At 44.7% G+C, this 23,447-nt stretch overlaps 1 protein-coding gene across 1 annotated transcript in view; it reads left to right on the top strand.

The window, feature by feature from the left end:
* Positions 1-23,447, top strand: part of LOC144511913 (26S proteasome non-ATPase regulatory subunit 13-like) — a 79,416-nt gene that overhangs the window by 4,745 nt on the left and 51,224 nt on the right. Inside the window, exons 3-7 of the mRNA XM_078242370.1 lie at positions 1,212-1,246; positions 3,962-4,017; positions 9,981-10,024; positions 11,429-11,515; positions 21,013-21,184. Coding sequence (XP_078098496.1) covers positions 1,212-1,246; positions 3,962-4,017; positions 9,981-10,024; positions 11,429-11,515; positions 21,013-21,184 — 394 coding nt within the window. The remainder of the gene's footprint in view (positions 1-1,211; positions 1,247-3,961; positions 4,018-9,980; positions 10,025-11,428; positions 11,516-21,012; positions 21,185-23,447) is intronic.

Below are 23,447 nucleotides of genomic sequence, written 5' to 3'. Positions count from 1 at the left end.
TTCCTCCTATATCCCTTGATCCCTTTAGCCCTAAAAGCTAATTTCTTCTTGAAATCAGGCAACATTTTGGCCTCACTACATTCTGTGGTAGTGAATTCCACACATTCACCACCGTCTGGGTGAAGAAATGTCTCCTCACCTCAGTTCTAAAAGGTTATAGGTTTACCCCAAATCCTCAAACTGGACTCCCCCACCATTGGGAACATTCTTTCTGAATCTACCCTGTCGAATCCTGTTAGAATTTTATAAGTTTCTATAGGATCCCCTCTCACTCTTCCAAACTCCAGTGAATATAATCCAAACTGACTTAGTCTCTCCTCATATGACTGACCTGCCATCCCAGGAATCAGCCTGATAAACCTTCGCTGTACTCCCTCTATAGCAAGGACATCCTTCCTCAGATAAGGGCACCAAAACTGCACACAATACTCCAGATGTGGCCTCACCAACGCCCTAGACAATTGCAGCAAAACATCCCTATCCCTATCCTCAAATCCTCTCGCTATGAAGGCCAACAAACGATTTGCCTTCTTTACTGCCTGCTGTACCTGTGCGCTTTTAGCAACTGATGCACGAGGACTCCAAGGTCTCGTTGAGTATCCACCTCTCTCAATTTACACCCATTCAAGTAATAATCCGCCTTCCTATCATTGCTACGAAAATGGATAGCCTCACATTCATCGAGATTATACTGCATCTGCCATGCAGATGCTCACACAGTCAGCCTGTCCAAATCATGCTGAAGCATCTCTGCATCCTCCTCACGGCTCAGCCTTCCACCCAACTTTGTATCATCTGAAAATTTGAAGATAATATTAAGTTCCCTCTTCCAAATCATTAATATATAATGTGAACAGTTGGGGTCCCAGCACAGATCCCTGCGGAACCCCACTAGTCACTGACTGCCAGTCAGCAAAAGACCCATTTATGATGTTGTTTATAGGAGGATATGAGTTTCACTATCAACATAGCCTGTTGGCAGAATCAAATTTGCAGTTTGGAACGACTTCATTTTGTTTGCTTTTCATCAGCTTTTGATTATTATAAGCATTTTCTGTCATATACCATTGATGTTTAGTAACTGCAAATAAAAGCAGTGATTGTAGAAATATGACTGGCTGTGACAAGCCTGCCGACAGAACAGTAACATTCATTCATTCCACATTTGTATGCTCCAGATATAACACTGCTTTTTTTCCAATCTTTTGCAGTTATATGAACACTTCATAAGTGACTTTGAGCATAGGTAAGCATTTGGCAAAGCCTTGCAGGCACGGGACTTGATTGCAGACAAGTCCGATTTCCCCAGGTCTGGAACATAAGATCTGTTTTTCTAAATGTTCTAAAAATGAGTTGAGTTTGGACCCTTGGAGTCTGCGTTCTTGACTGGAAGCATTGATGAGAATTAATAGGACTCTGCTGCGTGGGACGTTGGTTGGTGCACAATGGAGTGGGTGTTCACACACTCCAGCCTGTGCTATTCACCCAAGTTTAAAATATAATGGGAGTAGAATGACCTTTTAGAATCAATGAAAAAAGGTCACCAAGGGAGTTGTGAATGTGACAGCTATAACATGGCATTCTTAATAATCAAAATAAACAGTGCCAGAAATACTTGGACACTGGAAGAAAGGAAGTGCCCGTTGTTGTTTTGGATAGATTCCCATTGTCCTAAATCTTTTCTGGCTTTGAGTTTTTTTTATTCATTTCTGCAATTTAAACATGGTAAGCAAGACTGGCATTTGCTGCCTGTACCTTGCTGCTGCTGTTGAGAAAGTGGTGGTGAGCCACTGTCATGAACCACTGCAGTCCATGTGGTGATGGTGGTCCCATGGTGCTGTTTGGATGGACAATGGATCTTTTCTTTCTACTGTATGTGAGCCCCTCATAATTTTGTACGCCTCAATTCAATCTCCTCGATGCCACGTTTGGTCCAAAGAACCACCACAGCCTATCCAATCTCTTTGCAAAGTTAAAGATCTCCACTCCTGGCAACATCCTCAAAACTTCCCTTTCCACCTCTTTAATGTGATCACATCCTTCCTGTACGCAACACTCCAATTGTGGCCTATATTCCAGCATAACCCTTTTATTCTTGACAATAAATACCTTCTTGACCACTGTGTCCAGCTGTCCAGCCATTTTCAGCCACTGTGGGCATGCACTCATTTCCTCAAAGCTTCTCAAAATCCTACCATTCATTGACTATTCCCCTGCCTCCCCCCCCCCCCCTCACCCCCGCTCCCCTGCCTCGCTCCCCCTCGCCCCCGCTCCCCTGCCTCCCCCCCCTCACCCCCGCTCCCCTGCCTCGCTCCCCTGCCTCGCTGCTCCCCCTCCTCGCCCCCGTTCCCCTGCCTCGCTCCTCCTCGCCCCCGTTCCCCTGCCTCGCTGCTCCCCCTCCTCGCCCCCGTTCCCCTGCCTCGCTGCTCCCCCTCCTCACCCCCATTCCCCTGCCTCGCTCCTCCTCACCCCCGTTCCCCTGCCTCGTTCCCCCCCCCCCGCCATTCCCCTGCCTCCTTTCTCCCCCCGACATTCCCCTGCCTCGTTCCTTCCCACCCCCGACATTCCCCTGCCTCGCTCCTCCCCCCCCGACATTCCCCTGCCTCCTTCCTCCCCCCGACATTCCCCTGCCTCGTTCCTCCCCCCCGCCATTCCCCTGCCTCGTTCCGCTCCCCCCGACATTCCCCTGCCTCGTTTCTCCCCCCCGACATTCCCCTGCCTCGTTCCTCCCCCCCGATATTCCCCTGCCTCGTTCCTCCCCCCCCGACATTCCCCTGCCTCGTTTCTCCCCCCCGACATTCCCCTGCCTCGTTCCTCCCCCCCGACATTCCCCTGCCTCGTTTCTCCATCCCGACGTTCCCCTGCCTCGTTCCGCTCCCCCCGACATTCCCCTGCCTCGTTCCTCCCCCGCGACATTCCCCTGCCTCGTTTCTCCCCCCCGACATTCCCCTGCCTCGTTCCTCCCCCCCGACATTCCCCTGCCTCGTTCCTCCCCCCCCGACATTCCCCTGCCTCGTTCCTCCCCCCCCGACATTCCCCTGCCTCGTTCCTCCCCCCCCGACATTCCCCTGCCTCGTTCCTCCCCCCGAAATTCCCCTGCCTCGTTCAGCTCCGCCCCCCCACATTCCCCTGCCTCGTTCCTCCCCCCCGACATTCCCCTGCCTCGTTCCTCCCCCCCCGCCATTCCCCTGCCTCGCATCTCTCCCCCCCCCCCCCTCCCCGGCACTCCCTTGCCTTGCTCCTCCTCGCCCCTGATATTCTCCTGCCTCGCTCCTCCCCTAAAAAATTCCTCACTCTTCTTCAGATTGTTGTTTTCTACCCACTCTGCAATCTTCAGCTCTCTCCCTCACTATCATCCACACCACCAACTTTCACAAGTGAAATGCTAATCATGCAAATGGATGGCACAGTGGTTTGCACAGCGCCAGGGACCTGGGTTCAATTCTCGGCTTGGGTCACTGTCTGTGCAGAGTCTGCATGTTCTCCCCGTGTCTGCGTGAGTTTCCTCCGGGTGCTCCGGATTCCTCCCACAGTCCGAAAGACGTGCTGGTTAGGTGTATTGACCATGCTAAATTCTCCCTCGGTGTACCTGAACAGGCGCCGGAGTGTGGCAACTGGGGGATTTTCGCAGTAACTTCATTGCAGTGTTAATGTTAACCTACTTGTGACACTAATGAACTTTAAACAGTCCACATCCCACAAACAACGCAAACTCTGAGATGCTAGTGCAGCACTCTCCACTGCAGCTGACTTCAGGGGATACTCAATGCTGCCAATTGATGCCGACTGGAGAGCTGCCTTTCACATGAGTGCAAGCATTTAGCAAAATGGCCAAGGGATTGATTTGTGGCCAATTCAATGATTTTATTTCCATTTATTCTGAAACGTTTGTATCCAGTAGTCAACACAGAAGGTTCACTATTATAGCACTAATTCTGTGATTAAATGTTCTCTTACCCAGAATAAACCCATTGTCCTTGGTGGAAATTATTCTACGTGTGGTTCGACAGATGAATGGTATGTTTCTTAATGTATCGATTTGTCTTGTTGGTTTATATTTTACCTTATAGACCTCCCTCCCCTTTGTGTGGTTGCCCCCTATATTTTAAAGATCACAGTATAAATGTCTTGAATTATTGACAATTTGCCGTGGAGTGGAGTCCACAACTAGTTGGATGGAATGGAATGTGTTTTTGCTGTGTTTGTTTTAACAACCTGAGAGAGGCACAGCACCGCTTCAGGCCCAAGTCAGAATAAGAAGCATTAGTGTCACTCTTTGATTCCAATATACTGGGAGCATGATGGTACTGCAGATGGAGGATATTAAGCTAGTGGCTGGAATTTTACATTGCTTGGGCAGTGCGCATTAACGTGGAAGCGCAGGAAATTGTGCAAAAAGATGTCAGGCGCATGTACTGACTCATCCTGCATTCACACAGGATTTGAGTCGGTGAGTGCATGCGACCATCGGAACTGCGCACACCGACAATTAAACTGGCAATTTAGTACATTAAGGGACCAATTAAACCCAATTTTGCGTGGCCTTTCTGTTTTTACTGTGGCCAAAAGTTTAGCTTCAACCTCGACCCAGGGCGGGATGAACTGTCCAGGCTGAAATAAAATGTAATGTTTGGGGACTGAGGTTTGTGTTTGAATGTACTGCCCAGACACTCTTTGCATAGTTTTTCCAGCCTAATTTATTTTGTACAGGACTGCAGCGGCTGTCCCCTGAGGGAGAAGTGTCAGCCTGCACCCTCCCTTTTGTCAGTACCCACCCTTCCTGGTAGCGATTAGCTTTTTCCAGTGCGCGTTACACACTGGCTGCCCAGTTTATTGGCCACATTTTAAACCCACCAAGTGCGCACGGCTGACAGCTGAAAAATTCAGGCCATTGTATAATGTATGTTGTGCTGTATTTCTTCAAAATCCCAGTAGGCTTTGCTCTGGACTAGGAATGTCCATTAAACATGTGATGTCATTGTGTATTAATTTTACTATATTGTCTGCCTGTCTTGTATGCAGTTCACTGTTTCAGAGGCTGGGCCTTCAGTCAGAATTCCTGCTGTATTTGGAGCACTGTTCCATTCACAATAATTGGCTATTTGTGCCTAGTTGCATTTCTGATCTGTAAGTTTAAAAAAAAGAATAATAGGCACCCTTGTTGGCCACGTGGTCTCTGTACAGGGCGTGGGTGTGAAGATAAGAAATAGGAGCAGGAGTAAACCGCATAGACCATTAAACCTCCATCATTCAGAACAATTGTGGCTGATCTCTCTCAACTCCACTTTCCTGCTTGCTCCCCATATCCTTTGACTTCTGAAGCAATCAACGGTCTATCTTCCCCGCCTTGGATACACTAATTGATGGAGTGACTGTAATCTCTGGGGTTGAGAATTCCAAAGATTTACAATTCTCTGAGTAAAGGAACATTTCATCCTGGTCTGCAATGATCCCTTAGCGTGATGCTGTGAACTTCAGTCTTTGTTTGTTGGTGACATAGTGAGATGAAAAGCAGAGAGGGCAACATTTTTCTTGAGCTCTGATGAAGGGTCGTCCTGACTCGAAACGTTGGCTGTATTCTCTCCCCACTGGTGTTGTCGGATCTGCTGAGATTTTCCAGCACTTTGTTTTGTTGTGTGAGGGCAACATTTTTGTTCATTGAGTGCTTTGTTTCCTTGGTTAGTGGCTGGTAGTAGACATTTGTACATATATGTATGTGAAATACATTTACATATGTAGTATGAATTTATTTGAGGTGCTTTTAACTGAAATCAGTAGTATCACTGCAACTGTACTGTCTATCCAGTCAGTGATCCCTATTTGATAATGTTGACTAGAGAACAAGTTTTAATGGCCAGGTTTATTACAATATTATGATACTGTTCCTATTATTTTAAAACAAAATATTTTTGAGTTTGAGGAGCTAGTAGCTAGTAGATCCCATTGCAGACAGTAGTGTCAGCATTCAGTGCTCCTAGGTTAGCTACAGTGTGTGGGTCACATGCAGCATACTATTCTGTCCCCTCTATTCTGCATCAATAACTCTGTTTCAGTCTTGAATGCCCCTTGCTGCACAAATGTGAAATTTACCGATCTTTCAGATCAGCCATCCTCTGATTGTGATTGTGAATTAGTGTCAAACAGGAGACAGATTTTGCTGTAGGGCTATGTCTAATATGAACTGAATGCAAGGTCATTTCATAGCCAACACACAATGCAGTCTTCCATTTCATGAGTCTGTGTGAAATTACAACCAAGTCGTGGAGGTGAAAGACCACTGCCTTACTTAATTGTGCTACCAATTTGCTGGGTCCCATTTTAAGTGATAAATTCTGTGTGCACAAGGATGAATCTAATATAATAACTACTTAGATTTGTATAGCACCTTTAACGTAGTAAAACTATCCATGGCACTTCACAGGAGTGTTATCAAATAAAATAATATGGGTGGCACGGTGGTTAGCGTTTCTACCTCACAGTGCCAGGGATCTGGGTTCAATTCTGACCTCAGGTGACTGCATGCAGTTTGCACGTTCTCCCCGTGTCTGCGTGGGTTTCCTCTGACAGTCCAAAGATGCGTGGGTTAGGTAGATTGGCCTTGCTAAATTACCCCTTAGTGTCCCAAGATATATAGATTAGATGGAATTAGCCATGGTAAATATGTGGGATTACAGGGATAGGGTGGGGGAGAGGGCCTAGGTAAAATGCTCTGTCAGAAAGTTGATGCAGACTCGAATGGCCTCTCCTGCACTGTAGTGGTTCAATAATTCTATAAGAAGTTAACACCCAGCTATGTAAATATTAGGAAAGATGATCAAAAACTTCATCATATTTAAGGTTTTAAAGGAGCCTTTTATAGAAGTTAGAGAATTGCGAGGTTCTGGGAGAAATTTTCAGGATTTAGGGTCCAGTCAGTGAAGGTGTGACTACCAGTGGTAGAGCAATTAAAATCTGGGGTGTTCAAGATACCAGAAATGGAGAATACCAATATCTCAAGAAGAGCTGAGGGAGGATGAGCATGATAGAGAGGGGCAAGGCCATGAATGGATTTGAAAACTAGAATGGGAATTTTAAAATTAAGGTGAAGTCAGACCAATGCCTTGTGTTCCTTGGGAGTAATAAAGGTTGAAAATAAGCCAGAAGTTCTTTTTGACATGATCTTTGCTGTCCGAAGGGGCTGATGTTTATTCAGTTTTTGTCCTAGGACGCACTTAGCATTTCAATGCGTCTTTTCATGTACACCTTGACCACCTTAACGCAGACAAGTGTGAGATATTGCACTTTGGAAGGACAAACCAAAGAAGAACGTACAGGGTAAATGGTAGGACTCTGAAGAGTGCAGTTGAACAGAGGGATCTGGGAATACAGGTACAGAATTCCCTAAAAGTGACGTCATAGGTGGATAGGGTCGTAAAGAGTGCCTTTGGTACATTGGCCTTTATAAATCGGAGTATCGAGTATAAAAGTTGGAGTGTTATGGTAAGGTTATATAAGGCATTGGTGAGGCCGAATTTGGAGTATTGTGTACAGTTTTGGTCACCTAGTTACAGGAAGGATGTAAATAAGATTGAAAGAGTGCAGAGAAGGTTCACAAGGATGTTGCCGGGACTTGAGAAGCTGAGTTACAGAGAGAGATTGAATAGGTTGGGACTTTATTCCCTGGAGCGTAGAAGATTGAGGGGAGATTTGATAGAGGTGTATAAGATTTTGATGGGTATAGATAGAGTGAATGCAAGCAGGCTTTTTCCGCTGAGGCTAGGGGAGAAAAAAACCTGAGGGCATGGGTTAAGGGTGAAAGGAGAAAAGTTTAAAGGGAATATTATTAGGGGGGGCTTCTTCACGCAGAGAGTGGTGGGAGTGTGGAATGAGCTGCTGGATAAAGTGGTAAATGCGGGGTCACTTTTAATATTTAAGAAAAACTTGGACGGGTTCATGGATGAGAGGGGTGTGGAGGGATATGGTCCAAGTGCAGGTCAGTGGGACTAGGCATAAAATGGTTCGGCACAGACAAGAAGGGCCAAAAGGCCTGTTTCTGAGCTGTAATTTTCTATGGTTCTATGCATGAGCTACTAATCCTTTTTGGACATTTGTATTGAACCTTCATGAAAAATTCAGGCTATGAAGCATGATCACTGGATTAGAGTTAAGTATGGGAACCTGAAGCATTTCTTTTTTACCCCTACTGCAGTCCTCCCCTCAGCCCAGAAGTGCTAGAAGCAGTTTTAGAACTCCTCCAGCTAAGATCAGTTAGCTCAGCACAGACAGGGCGGCACGATAGCACAGTGGTTAGCAGTGCTGCTTCACAGCGCCAGGGACCCGGGTTTGATTCCTGGCTTGGGTCACTGTGTGGAGTTCGCACATTCTCCCCGTGTCTGTGTGGGTTTCTTCTGGATGCTCCAGTTTCCTCCCACATTCTGAAAAATGTCTGGTTCGGTGCATTGACCTGAACAGGCGCTGGACTGTGGCGACTAGGGGAATTTCACATTAACTTCATCGCAGTGTTAATGTAAGTCTTACTTGTGATGAATAAATGAACTTTACTTTACCTACTGCTTTTGAGACGGTAGCAATGTGCGGTTAGAGCAGGTGCATTAAATTAGAATCATAGAATCATTGGGGCGGCACGGTAGCACAGTGGTTAGCACTGCTGCTTCACAGCTCCAGCGACCTGGGTTCGATTCCCGGCTTGGGTCACTGTCTGTGTGCAGTTTGCACATTCTCCTCATGTCTGCGTGGGTTACCATAGAACCATAGAAAATTACAGCTCAGAAACAGGCCTTTTGGCCCTTCTTGTCCGTGCCGAACCATTTTTTGCCTAGTCCCACTGACCTGCACTTGGACCATATCCCTCCACACCCCTCTCATCCATGAACCCGTCCAAGTTTTTCTTAAATGTTAAAAGTGACCCCGCATTTACCACTTTATCCGGCAGCTCATTCCACACTCCCACCACTCTCTGCGTGAAGAAGCCCCCCCTAATAATATTCCCTTTAAACTTTTCTCCTTTCACCCTTAACCCATGCCCTCTGGTTTTTTTCTCCCCTAGCCTCAGCGGGTGTCCTCCGGGTGCTCCGGTTTCCTCCCACAGTCCAAAGATGTGCAGGTTAGGCTGATTGGCCATGCTAAAAATTGCCCTTAGTGTCCTGTGATGCGTAGGTTAGAGGGATTAGTAGGTAAATATGTAGGGATGTGGGGGTAGGGCCTGGGTGGGATTGTGGTCGGTGCAGACTCGATGGGCCGAATGGCCTCTTCCTGTACTGTAGGGTTTCTATGATTTCTATGAGAACCCTTAGTGTTGAAGGAGGCCATTCAGCCCATCAAACCAGCACTGGCAAAAGTCCCACCCAAGACCTGTCCCCGTAACCCCACATATTTACGCTGCTAATCCCCTGACACCGAGGGGAAATATATCATGGCCAATCCATTTAACTTGCGCATCTTTGGAGTGTGGGAGGATCTGGAGCACCCAGAGAAAACCCACACAGACAAGGGGAGAATGTGCAATCTCCACACACACAGTGACCCAAGGTCGGAATTTGAACTCCGGTCCCTGGCGCAGTGAGGCGGCAAATTCTGTAAATATCAAACACCATCTCACCATTCCTGATGCTTTGGTGAATTAGGCATTGGCCAGTCCTGCACTGAGTCATGTGGACAGAATACTTGGTCACTGATCCGGGGTTGGGGTTGGGTTGGTATAAGCAGCGTGGGAGGTGTGTGCAGGGGAAGTGAGTTGGTGGAGTTGCCGAACCCTGAATTATCTGTCATGGGTAGATGGTAACAGATGATCTTTGCGTCAAATTATCTTTTAGATGCTTCTTCACTTGGGGTTAAATGTGTCGTTGCAACATAAATATGTAGAATCGTTTTGTGTATCATGTCATCAGAATGGAATGGAGAGTTGGTGGTGAAGGGCCATGACCACTCTGCAAGTTGGAGACTTGCACCTTGACTTGGGTTTCTTTATATTTCCTTCTCAGATGCACAAATGGCTTTAAATCTTCTTGAAAAGACATGGGAGAAGGTAAGGTGAAGAAGGCAGTCTTAAACTGCTTTTGTGCTTTAATGTCCAATTTATACTGGACTTCAACTTGTACTTGCATTTGAAGCTTTCTGAACCATTAATGTGTTAAATGTTCACTGAACTAAAGATAATTTTTCATACAAAAACTAAAAATTCAAAATAAAAACAAAATGCTGGCAATGTTCTGGTCACATTGTAGTTGTGGAGGGAGAAAAACAGAGTCAACATTTTAGCTCAAACTTTCATTAGATCTGGACAAAGTTAGAAATGTAATAGGAAGTGAACCAAAGGGAAGGTCTTTGATAGGGTGGAAGGCGCGAGAAATTAAATGGCAAAAAGACTGGTGCAGGACCAAAGGGAGTGATAATGAGGCAAGCAAAGAAACAAATGCGTTTTTGTGTTTGGGTATGGTTTCACAGAAATTGGGATTGGATGATGGTTCCATGGAGACTTGGGATTGGGTATGGTTTCCATAGGAACTGGAAATGGGTCAGGTTTAGATGCCATTCCATACAGATTGGGATGGGCCAGGTTTGGGTATGGCTCCCGAGAAACTGAGTCGGTCAGAGTTAGGTAAGCTTCCATGGGGACTGGGAGTGGTTCAGGTTTGGGTACAGTTCCATGGGACCACAAGAGATTCAAATACTGGTTCCTGGATTTGTGCTGGGAAATTGGCAGTCAGGAATTAAGGTGAGTGGCAATTGTGCCAAAGCCCACAGGGAGTGCAAAGGTATGTAGACTGGGGTTGGTAGGTGTGGAACAATAAATCAGCAAAAACAACTGTTCAGAGATCAACTTTGAAGGGAGAAGGTGAGTGTTTAAATTTTAGGAAACCCATAACTGAACAATGAGATTGCGAATAGGTAGGTATCTATCCAGCAATTCGAGTTAGAATTCTAGAAATGAGGATTCACCTTACATTCTCATTTCTGTGAAACTGAAAAGTTAAATACAATGGCAAGTGCCCAAACCTCAAGCATCAGTCCAAAGATGTGCGGGTTAGGTTGATTGGCCATGCTAAAATTGCCCCTTAGTATCCTGAGATGCGTAGGTTAGAGGGATTAGCGGGTAAATATGTAGGGATATAAGAGTAGGGCCTGGGTGGGATTGTGGTCGGTACAGACTCGATGGGCCAAATGGCCTCTTTCTGCACTGTAAGGTTTCTATGATTCTATGATAAACTAGACCCCAGGAGTGACAGAAATAACATGCATGAGTTTACAGTCAGCATGAGAAGTTTTTTATATTTATCTATATTTTATAAGGTTACAGAGCATATGCATCTACTAACTTGATTTCACATAGAAAATAGACCTGGAATAAAATGGTCTTGGAGAGATCCCAAAGCCACCCATGTGAAGTGTCCCAGGAACTGATTACAACCTTTTATCTTTGCTGTAACAGGTGAAGAGTAATGATGAAGCCATGATTCTCTGTCGGACTGCTATTGCTGCTATTAAAATCAAAATTGGAGACCTCCAGGAAACCAAGGTAATAAAGGACATGAGAATGAATTCTGTAGCAGCGGAACAGAGCTGGAGAGAAGCCCAGTGTCTGTCTTATGCAGGGAGTAAACAGTACAATTTGAAATGGAATATCAGTGCTTTGCTAATGACATGTGACTTAGGTTTTTAACATGGACATGTGAAAATACTGGTTGTGAATGAAAGAGCACATTCAAGAGAGAAACAAACAGAAAAGGGTTTATTTGCTTTATTTGTTTTATTTTGGAGAGCCTTTCCAGAATATAGTTAGTTTGTTTTAGTACTGATGATAATAGGTTTGTCTTTTGGACGCACAAACCAAATGTTTAATGTCGCCATACGCCCCTAAAAAGAGAGCTGCTCATAGAAAGGGTTAACGTCTCTGCTTGTTAACAAGATGGAGTGCAACAATCTCATTCTCTCACTCAGTTGTGTGCTGCATGCTTTTTAAAAAATAAAATTCCCATTGAAGATGAACCAAACATTCTAGGTTAAACTCCAATTATTTCTAAACTTTGCATTTTTTAAAGATGACTCAAGATTTTCTTAGAACAACCAAGAAGATTAAGCAACTAGAATTGTCTCAAATGTCTCAAATTCTAATTCAGATTATTAAACATTTAAGAAATTTGAATTGGCAATTTTTATGTGCAGGGAACCTTATGTCCGGAGCTGAAGATTCACCCACAATTTAACGTAATTACCAAAATTGCACTGTTGTCCTAATGAGAAGTTTTCACAAGTTAACAGGTTTATTCACCATAATGATTCCAATATTTTATAACTGAATAGTTATCAACTAAACACAGGATAGAATGCTTACTCAGAAAATATAAATTGTCATTTTCCCTGTTCGTTCTTCGCTGCATTTCCAAGTGACTAATAAAACTAAAGAAAATGTTAGGTTTCACAGTTAAAACTTCAACATTCATATGCCAAAAGGTTAAGGAGAGCCAAGCTTCCTACTGCTTGTAGGTTCCAAGTATTTGCAGCAGAGTTTTGGCGACAACACTTCAATCTTGCAGTCTAACTGTAGAAAAGGAGACAGAAAATATTTCCCGTTTCTCCTTTCTTCCATTATAGATTATTTTATCCTTTTTCATCAAATCAATTTTCAATTTCTAATATTTGCTGCTTACCCTCTTTTTGAAAAATCTATAAGACCATGCACTTTCAATTTAAACTACAGGAAACAATAGCAATTTTATAAAAATGATATCTAATTTGATTTTGATTTTATTATTGTCACATGTATTGGGGTGCAGTGAAAAGTATTGTTTCTTGCATGCTATACAGATAAAACACACTGTTCATAGAGTACATAGGGGAGAAGAAAAGGAGAGGGTGCAGAATGTAGTGTTACAGACATGGCTAGGGTGTGGAGAAAGATCAGCTTAATCAGTTTTTTTACAGCAAGGTTATTAATTGGCCCTTTTTCTTGGCATAATAGATCCAAAATAACCTGCTCTTGAGTCAGTTCTTCAACATGTACTCTAGAAAAACATCCCTAACACAATCCAGCAACATGTCTTCCACAGCATTAGTACTCATGAAATTTACCCAGTCTATGCGCAGATTGAAGTCATCTATGATTACTGTAATACCCATGCTGCATTAGTGCTATGCCTCACACTACCACTAGTGTTTTGTGGCATATAAACACCTGCCAATGTTTGCTGTCCCTTGCTGCTTCTTAGAACTACCCAAACAGATTCCATATTATGTTCTTCTGATCTGAGATTGTCCCGTACTAATGTACTGATTCCATCTCTTATCAGTGCAACAGCACCTCTTTTTCCTTTTTGCCTGTCCTTTCTAAATGTTGAATGTTCAGTTTCCAGTCTTGGTCACCCTGCAGCATGTTTCCGTAATGGCAATTAAATTGTACCCATAAGTAGAGATCACAGCATCTTAGTTTAGTCTGATTTTTTAATGACACTTGTCATTTTTAAACTGCTGTCATACTGCCTTCAATGTTCTCAGGTGCATGTAGACACCTGAGTCTACATTCCACCTTAAATACTGGGTTATCACCATCTATAATCGGCTATATCCAACCTTCCTGGAGAGGTACCTTTCCCGCATCATATTTCATCACCAATTCTTCTATAGTTTTTCCACTCATTTTGTCAGATCCATTCAGGTACCATCTGGGTTGCCAAATTTGATTTGATTTATTATTGTCATATGTATTAGTATACAGTGAAAAGTATTGTTTCTTGTGCGCTATACAGACAAAGCATACCGTTCATAAAGAAGGAAACGAGAGTGCAGAATGTAGTGTTATCGTCATAGCTAGGATGTAGAGAAAGATCAACTTAATGCAAAGTAGGTCCATTCAAAAGTCTGATGGCAGCAGGGAAGAAGCTGTTCTTGAGTCGGTTGGTACGTGACCTCTGACTCTTGTATCTTTTTCTTGACAAAAAAAGATGGAAGGGAGAATGTCCAGGGTGCGTGGGGTCCTTAATTATGCTGGCTGCTTTGCAGGGGCAGCGGGAAGTGTAGACAGAGTCAATGGGTGGGAGGCTGGTTTGCATGATGGATTCATGACCTTTTGTCATTTCTTATGGTCTTGGGCAGAGCAGGAGCCATTACCAAGCTGTGATACAACCAGAAAGAATGCTTTCTATGATGCATCTGTAAAAGTTGGTGAGAGTTGTAGCTGACATGCCAAATTTCCTTAGTCTTCTGAGAGAGTTGGTGGGCTTTCCTAACAGTGTCAGCATGGGGGATCTGGACACCTAAAAACGTGAAGTTTTCGACCATTTCTACTTCGTCGCTGTTGATGTCGACAGGGGCATGTTCTCCACTACACTTCCTGAAGTCGATGACAATCACTTTTGTTTTGTTGACATTGAGGGAGAGATTATTATCGTCAGACCAGTTCACCAGATTCTCTATCTCATTCCTATACTCAGTCTCGTCATTATTGGAGATCCAACCCACTACTGTGGTGTCGTCAGCAAACTTGAAAATCGAGTTGGAGAGGAATGTGGCCACACAGTCATAGGTGTATAAGGAGTACAGTAGGGGGCTGAGAACACAGCCTTGTGGGGCACTGGTGTTGCGATCTGTGGGTTAGGAAGTTCAGGATCCAGTTGCAGAGGGAGGAGCCAAGACCCAGGCCACGGAGTTTGGAGATGAGTTTTGTAGGAATAATGGTGTTGAAGGCTGAGCTATAGTCAATAAATAGGAGTCCAACATAGGTGTCCATGTTATCTAGGTGTTCTAGGGTTGAGTGCAGGGCCAGGGGATGGCATCTGTTGTGGACCTGTTGCGGCGGTAGGTGAATTGTAGTGGATCTAGGCAATCTGGGAGGCTGGAATTGATTCGTGCCATGACTAACCTTTCGAAGCACTTCATAATGATAGATGTTAGAGCCATTGGGCAGTAGTCATTATGGCCCGCTACTTGGCTTTTCTTTAGTACTGGGATGATGGTCGTCGTCTTGAAGCAGATAAGAACCTCAGATTGTTGTAAAGAGAGGTTGAAGATGCAGGATCTGAGTGCTTGTCTGGGTACCCCATCCGGGCCAGTCGCTTTCCATGGGTTGACCTTCGAGAAGGCTGCTTTGACATCTGTAATGGTGACCTCAGATACAGGTTTCAGTAAGGCTTCAGTCTTGTGCATGTCAGGTTAAAGAATCTTCAACCTGCAATTAATGAGCAATGACAATAACACCCAAGTTTTTCTTTAAAGACCAACTTTACTAAAACAGATTGAAAATTATAACTAGAGCAGCACACTAATAATGCTGCAAAAGATTATATAGGTAACAATGTCTGAGTTCATTCGACCTCTGAGTTGACTGTCCAAGTCACCTGTCTGACTCGAGCACCAATTATCTTTTAACATCATCTATGTGCTTTTCAGGGTGGATCTGGATGTTGTATTAACAGGACAGTATTGTCTTATAAAAGTTCTGAATACAAAATGCTCAGTGGTATAATGAGTTCTTTATCTAATACCATGGAGTAAAAGCCCACCTTTAACCTTCAGTGACTTGGGGAGGCAGTGGCGTAGTGATATTGACACTGGACTAGTAATCCAGAGACCCAGGTAATGCTCTGGGGACCAGAGTTCAAATTCCACTACGGCAGATGGTGAAACTTCAATTTAATAAAAATCGGGAATTTAGAATCTACTGACAACCACAAAACCAATGTCATTGTCATAAAAACCCGTCTGGTTCACTAATGTCCTTCAGGGAAGAAAATAAGAACAAAGAACAATACAGCACAGGAACAGGCCCTTCGGCCCTCCAAGCCCGTGCCACTCCCTGGTCCAAACTAGACCATTCTTTTGTACCCCTCCATTCCCACTCTGTTCATGTGGCTATCTAGATAAGTCTTAAACGTTCCCAGTGTGTCCGCCTCCACCACCTTGCCCGGCAGCGCATTCCAGGCCCCCACCACCCTCTGTGTAAAATACGTCCTTCTGATATCCGTGTTAAACCTCCCCCCCCCCCCCCCCCCCTCACCTTGAACCTATGATCCCTCGTGAACGTCACCACTGACCTGGGAAAAAGCTTCCCACCATTCACCCTATCTATGCCTTTCATAATTTTATACACCTCAATTAGGTCACCCCCTCATCCTCCGTCTTTCCAGTGAGAACAACCCCAGTTTACCCAATCTCTCCTCATAACTAAGCCCTTCCATACCAGGCAACATCCTGGTAAACCTCCTCTGCACTCCCTCTAAAGCCTCCACGTCCTTCCGGTAGTGTGCGACCAGAACTGGGCGCAGTATTCCAAATGCGGCCAAACCAACGTTCTATACAACCGCAACATCAGACCCCAACTTTTATACTCTATGCCCCGCCCTATAAAGGCAAGCATGCCATATGCCTTCTTCACTACCTTCTCCACCTGTGCCGTCACCTTCAAGGATCTGTGGACTTGCACACCCAGGTCCCTCTGCGTATCTACACCCTTTATGGTTCTGCCATTTATCGTATAGCTCCCCCCTACGTTAGTTCTACCAAAATGCATCACTTCGCATTTATCTGGATTGAACTCCATCTGCCATTTCTTTGCCCAAATTTCCAGCCTATCTATATCCTTCTGTAGCCTCTGACAATGTTCCTCACTATTTGCAAGTCCAGCCATTTTCATGTCGTCCGCAAACTTACTGATCACCCCAGTTACACCTTCTTCCAGATCGTTTATATAAATCACAAACAGCAGAGGTCCCAATACAGAGCCCTGCGGAACACCACTAGTCACAGGCATCCAGCCGGAAAAAGACCCTTCCACTACCACCCTCTGTCTTCTGTGACCAAGCCAGTTCTCCACCCATCTAGCCACCTCCCCCTTTATCTACCATCCTTACCTGGTCTGGCCTATATGTGACTCCAGATTCACAATATTGTGGTTAACTTTTAACTGCCCTCAGGGATGGGCAATAAATGCTGGACCAGCCAGCGACGCCTACATCCCATGAACAAATTTTTTAAAAACTTGCCATAGCCTCTGCACAGACAGCATGCTCAGGGCTGCTTTTTAAAATCCTTTTCATGTTTCCCATGGATAGTTCTGCAACTCCCTTGAATACCATCCTCAACTTTCAGAGGCATCATCCATATTTGCTTGTAACAGTTACTTGTGCAACAAACCAATTAACTTTCACATTCCAACAAGCATCATAATTGGGCAAGGTTAACTGCAAGACCTAACATAGCACTGAAGTATCATTGCTTGTTTGTTTTTAGTTCCTCTTGGTTTGCATTATCAGTGAAAGGCAAGTTGCAAGATTCAGTGGTTTTTATTTTGAAAACATAATGGTCATTTTTTTTAGTTCGGTCAAATTCAAGCAAATCTGTATTCTTATGCAGGAATAATGAATAATCTTGTTTTTAAGGATCCTCTACGTTCATAGAAATCATAGAAACCCTACAGTGCAGAAGGAGGCCATTCGGCCCATCGAGTCTGCACCGACCACAATCCCACCCAGGCCCTACCCCCACATATTTTACCTGCTAATGTACACATCTCAGGACTCTAAGGGGCAATTTTTAACCTGGCCAATCAACCTAACCCGCACATCTTTGGACTGTGGGAGGAAACCGGAGCACCCGGAGGAAACCCACGCAGACACGAGGAGAATGTGCAAACTCCGCACAGACAGTGACCCGAGCCGGGAATCGAACCCGGGACCCTGGAGCTGTGAAGCAGCAGTGCTAACCACTGTGCTACCGTGCCGTCCTCCATTAGGTTAGAATGATCAAAAGAATTTCACCTTTAGTTTGAGGGTGAGAAATGTGTGTCTATAACTAGTGTCTTAAACTCAAAGGGAATTGCAAGGATACGAAGACAGCATTTGCTAAATGAAAATAGGCTAAAGGTGATAGAGAAGCAGTGACAGATATTTAAGGCGATATTTCATAACTGATGTATTTCATTGAGAGAGACTCCATGAGAATGATGCATCATCCGTGATTAAATACATAAGGTATCAAATTGAAAGAAAAGGCATATGCCGCAGCAAAGATTAGTGGCAGCCTGGAAGGTTGAGAAAATTTTTGAAAGGAGCAAAGTATGTCTTAAAAAAAGAAATTTATAGTATGAGAGAAAACAAGCAAGAAATACAACAATAAACAGTAAAAGCTTTTATAAGCGAGTAAAAAGAACAGAGTAGCTAAAGTGAGGTTGATCCCATTGAGACTCTAACTGGGGAGTTAATTATGGAAAATAAGGAAATGGCAAAGAAAATGAGTCTTTTGTATCTGTTTTAACCGTTGAAGACATAAATGAGGAAGTCGTGGAGCAAAGGGAGGAACTTAAAACGATCATGAGAAAAAAAGTATTGAACAGACTAATGGGAAGAAAGGTGGATGTGTCCCCTGGACCTGATTGTCTACATACTAAAGCCTTTAAAAAAAACGTGGTAACAGAGATAATGGATGCAATGGTTGTAAGCTTCCAAAATTTCCTAGATGCTGGAAAGGTCCCAGCAGTTGGGAAGCCCCAAATGTAACATCTCTAATCAAGAAAGGAGGGACACTGAAATCAAGGAATTTTAACCACCGTCTAAAGTCTGTCAATTGGAAAATGCTAGAATCTATTATTAAGGGGGTAGTTGCAGGGCATAATACACTCAGGAAGACTTTGTGAAAGAGAAATTGTGCCTGATAAATTTGGGTTAAAACCGTTGCAGGTTTCGTACCTACTTTAGTAGGAAGACCAGAAAAGCAGAATATTATTTAAATAGAGAGGGACTGCAAACTCCTGTGATAGAGGCATCTGGGTGTCCTTGTGCATGAATCATAAAAATTAACATGCAGCTACAGCTAGTAATTAGGAAGGCATTAGGAATGTTGACCTTTATTGCAATGGGTGGTGTTGAAAGGAAGGAAGACTTGCTGCAACTATACAAGGCATTGGTGAGATCACACCGAGATGCTATGGACAGTTTTGGTCACCTTGCTTCAGGAGAAATGTACTTCAGAGGTTGTTCACTAGGCTGATTCCTGGGATGAAGGAGTTGTCTCAATGAGGAATGGTTGGAGTTTAGAAAATGTAAGGTGATCTTATTGAAACACAAGTTTCTTGACAGGATAATTGCTGAGAGGATGTTTCCCTTGTGGGGAAATCAGGAGTAAGGGGACACGGTTTAAGTTGGAAGTGAGGAGTATTTCTTCTCTGAGAGTCATTAATCTTTGGAATGGTTTTCCGCCGAGAGCACTGCAGGCTGGGTCATTGAAGATATTCTAGGCTGAGTTGGGCAAAAGTTTGGTCTACAAGGCAGGCAGGAAAGTAGAGTTAAAGCCACAATCCGATCAACCATGATCTTATTCAAAGGTGGAGCAGGCTCATTGGGCTGAATGGCCTACTCCTCCTTTTGTTTCTTTTGGTCTTATGCTCTTACACTTGAGGTGAGTTAGGATAAAGTTGGCAGGTTTGGATGAGCTCATGTTAACAGAAGTGAAAGGCGGGAGGCTGTCCAGGCGAGCATTAGACAGTCAAGTGCAGAGGTAACAAAGGCATGGAGGAGTGTTTCAGCAGAAATAAGCTAAGGCAGGGACAGAAATGGGTGATGTTATGGAGGTGGAAGTAGGCAATCTTGGTGATGGGGAGGATCTAGGGTGGAAATTTAGCTTGGAGTCAAGTAGGATGCTAAAGTTGTAATGCTGTACTGAGGGGGTATAGTTCTGATGAGACTTTAAGGTGCTTTCAGATTGCTGCAACATATCCTGTAGCAGTCTGTGAAGAGCAGAAATTTCTCCTGCTGGCCTGACCAATATTTATCCCTGAACCAAAAATTCTGAAATAAACTAACTCTGTTCCTTTGTGTACTGTTTGTGAATCTTTGCGATGCACAAATCATCACAGTGGATTACACTTCAAAAACAGGGGCGATTCTCGAGATCTCCCTGGGCAGGGTGGGGTCGGAGAATCACGGGGGAGGGACCTAACGTGTTTAGCACCAGTGAGAACCCCCTTTACAAACAGCGCCCTGATCTCCAAGCAGGTGGCCTTGCTGGCGTCTGTGGGTCCCCACTCCAAAAGTAATTGTAAGTGTGGTTGACCTGCGAACAGAATTGCACTGACCCTCCCAGCGGAATTCTCCCGGATTTTCCTGCTGGGGACACCACTTTGAATTTTTTGGGTGAATTCTGCCAGAGTATATAGAGCCTGTGAAGTATTATGGTGTGCCTTAACCATGTAAATTGTGCTATACAAGCGCTAATTCTGCCTTCCTTCCTGAAGGTGGCACTTGAATCCCCCAGTGTAATTGTAAGGCAGTAATCTTACCGAGAGGCATGAATGATGTTGAACATATTGAGAATTCCTTGAATTCCAGAAAATAAATCACTCCAATGTATTTGAGACAATTGTACAGTTCAGTTGCTGGAACATTCTGTTCAGTTACTGTGTGAAAATGTGTTCATTGAAAGATAAATGGTTCTGGTACTCTGAGAGCATCAGGGATGATCTGAATCTTGTGAGAATAATCTTTGTTTCTGTGTACATGAAACTTGTATGAATGAATATACTCCAAAAAATTAAAACATATTGAGAGGCACAAATAACTTGCATGCTAAAATGTACCAGAGGCACTCTGAATTTCACACATTTGCAAATTACAAATGATGACCAGCTTTTAATTCCCCAAGCTCTTTTACAACAAGTGGGTCAGTATGAGACAGTATTGGATTTTGTGAAAGACAGCAGAGAAACCACTCTGAGTCTGGGATTGACTGTTTGCAAGGCTCTCTCCCAGGGAGAGAGCAGTTTCTCTGACACCAAGGATACTGGGCAAAGAAGTGCATTTCTGCTAAGTTTTTTTTTCGCAACGTGTACAATGACTATTTTGAAAACAAAATACATTAGCCCCCCCCAAGATGTCCATAATTTACAGGTTTCAGTGTATATCAATTGGAGGCAGTGTACAGTTGTAAAAGGTGTGATTCTTCTGTCTGTCTTCCAGTACGTCATTACCTCTTCCTTTGTTTAGTGATATTCCCAATCTAAGCTGTTGCTTCGATGCTTTCACTTGTTAGAAAATCATTGAAGAAGTTGACGAGATGCTGCAGAAGTTGCCAGGAGTGACGTCTGTCCACGGCCGGTTCTATGATACCTCCAGCAGTTACTATCAGGTGGTGGGTGATCATGCTGCTTACTACAGGGAGGCTCTCCGGTATCTTGGCTGTACTGAACTCACTGACTTGTCAAGTAAGTGTCAAGCTCGGTTCCTTTTTGTAACACTGCAGTTTGTCTCCTTTTCGTGACTGCTGATTTTGAGGCTGATTAGAGAGAATCTTTATAAATACTTGCTCTTTCCTCCTTTTAAAATGTTTCCTTCTCAACTATTTGTCCACAAATCTTCTACAAGCTGAGGTAGATTCTGCTTTCACCATTGTTTCAGGTTTTGCATTTGCATGTGGAGGAATAAGTTGGGTAATTATGAATCTTCAGAATCTTTGCTGTGAATTCAGTGTCTTGACATGGCAAATCATTAGAGAGCTTGTTTCTACACAGGCAGATCACAGTGACTTTGAATGAAATGGAAGCAATCCAGCAGTCAGAAAGACATTGATTCACCTTATTTTTAAGAGTTTCAAATATACAGTTTGCTGTAAGACAAATTATTCTTGCATGCAGCCTTGTGGGCAGAGCTCATAAACTGAAAAAATACCAGTGACATCACAGGAAAATCATGAGTTAATTGGTTGCAGCAGGTTGAGAGGGGGTGGGGGGGGGGGGGGGGGGGGGCGGCGAGAGGAGCAATGCAACTAAGGCCGACACTACAAACAACATCATCCTTTAAGAGTGATGTCACTGACAGGCAGATGCTTGCTGGATGATGTGTGTTTGTTAGTCCCCATCCTTAAGCACAACCTGCTCTCCAGTTGTCTCGGAATTCCCTACCACTAGGCCAAGACCTCACTCCACTGGGTCCTCCACCCTCACCCCACGCACCCAAATGCCCTTCGGGATGTGGAATGTCAGGACACTTATGGACAACCCCAACAGACTGAAGGTCACACTGCCATCAAAGCCCGGGAACACTCGTGCCCCAACATTGACATCGCCGCCCTGACTGAGACACGACTGGCAGGGGAAGGGCAGCTTAAAGAACAAGGTGGCCGATACACTCCCTTCTGGAAAGGGAAGCCAGAAGAAGAGCATTGTCTCTACGGGATCGGCTTCACCGTTTAAAAACAAATTGGTCAGATCTCAACAAACCCCCTCCCACGGGGTGAGCAAACGCCTCATGACCGTACAGCTCATCCTGTCACAGCCATTAGTGCCTTCGCCCTAAGCCTAGAGGTAATGGACAAGGCAAAAGAGACCACCTACTCCAGCCTTGACCAATCACTGCCCTGTATCCCAAAGAGAGACAAGTGATTCTCCTCAGTGACTTCAAAACTAGAGTCGGGAGGGACGCAAACCTTTGGGAAGGCGTGGGGAAAACAAATGCCAGCAGAGTCGTCGTCCTGACAAAATGTCTAGAATGAGCTGGTCTTATAAACACCCTGTTCCTCCAGAAGAATAAGCAGAAGACCTCATGGCAACACCCCCCCTCCAAGCACTGGCACCTAATGGACTATCATCATCAGGCAAGGGACTGCAAAAATGTCTGCATCAATCGCACCATAACCTGAGCCAATAGCTGCTGGACTGACCATGACTAATCCGTCCTACCATCTCCATCACCCTGGCCCCATACCAGCGGAGGCAGAAAAACATTGCTGCAGGAGAGTCGATGTCACTGGACTCGAACACCATGAGAAGAAGAAGCTACTCAGTTGGTGCCTCACAGCTAAACTGGAGATGACCAATGAGCCAGAACCACAGTGTGCCCACAGCACCTGGTCCACCATAATCAGCACCTGCGAGAGGCACTTGGGCTCTCGACCAGGAAACACCAAGACTGGTTCAATGAGAATGATCAGGAGATCAAGTCAGAGGACACAAGCCTACAGGCAACTGAAGGCCGAGGTGCAATGAAGAACCCGCAACCTAAAGATCAGGTGAAGAGTGGAAAGAGTGCAAAAGACTCAGCAATTCACCAACAATCACGATGTGCGTGAATTAGTCAGTCCAGGGAGCCACCCCACTGAGAGCCAAAAACGGAATGGCGCTCATCAAGACAGGCAGTCAGTGCCCGCTGGAGATAGCACTTCGAGGACCTCCTCAACCAAGATGCCGCCTTTGACGCAAATACCCTCGACTCCATCCCACAGCACGCTACCCGCCATCATCTCGGCACAACCCCCAAGTTCGCCATGAGGTTGAAAAAGCTACCCGACAGCGGAAAAACAACAAGGCCTCCGCAGCAGGTGGAATCCCCGCTGAAACATTAAAATGCAGCAGAGAAGCAGTCTTGACAAGAATCCACAGCCTCATCATCCTTGTCTGGAAGGAAGGGAGCATGCCGGGAAATCACGGTGGTGCCTGAATTGTGACCATCTTCAAGAAAGGAGACAGGACT

The sequence above is a fragment of the Mustelus asterias genome, chromosome 25 (genome assembly GCF_964213995.1).
Source record: "Mustelus asterias chromosome 25, sMusAst1.hap1.1, whole genome shotgun sequence".
Classification (NCBI taxonomy): Eukaryota; Metazoa; Chordata; class Chondrichthyes; order Carcharhiniformes; family Triakidae; genus Mustelus; species Mustelus asterias.
The sequence above is the reverse complement of the archived record's forward strand: the minus strand, read 5'-3'. Positions and strand labels throughout refer to the sequence as shown.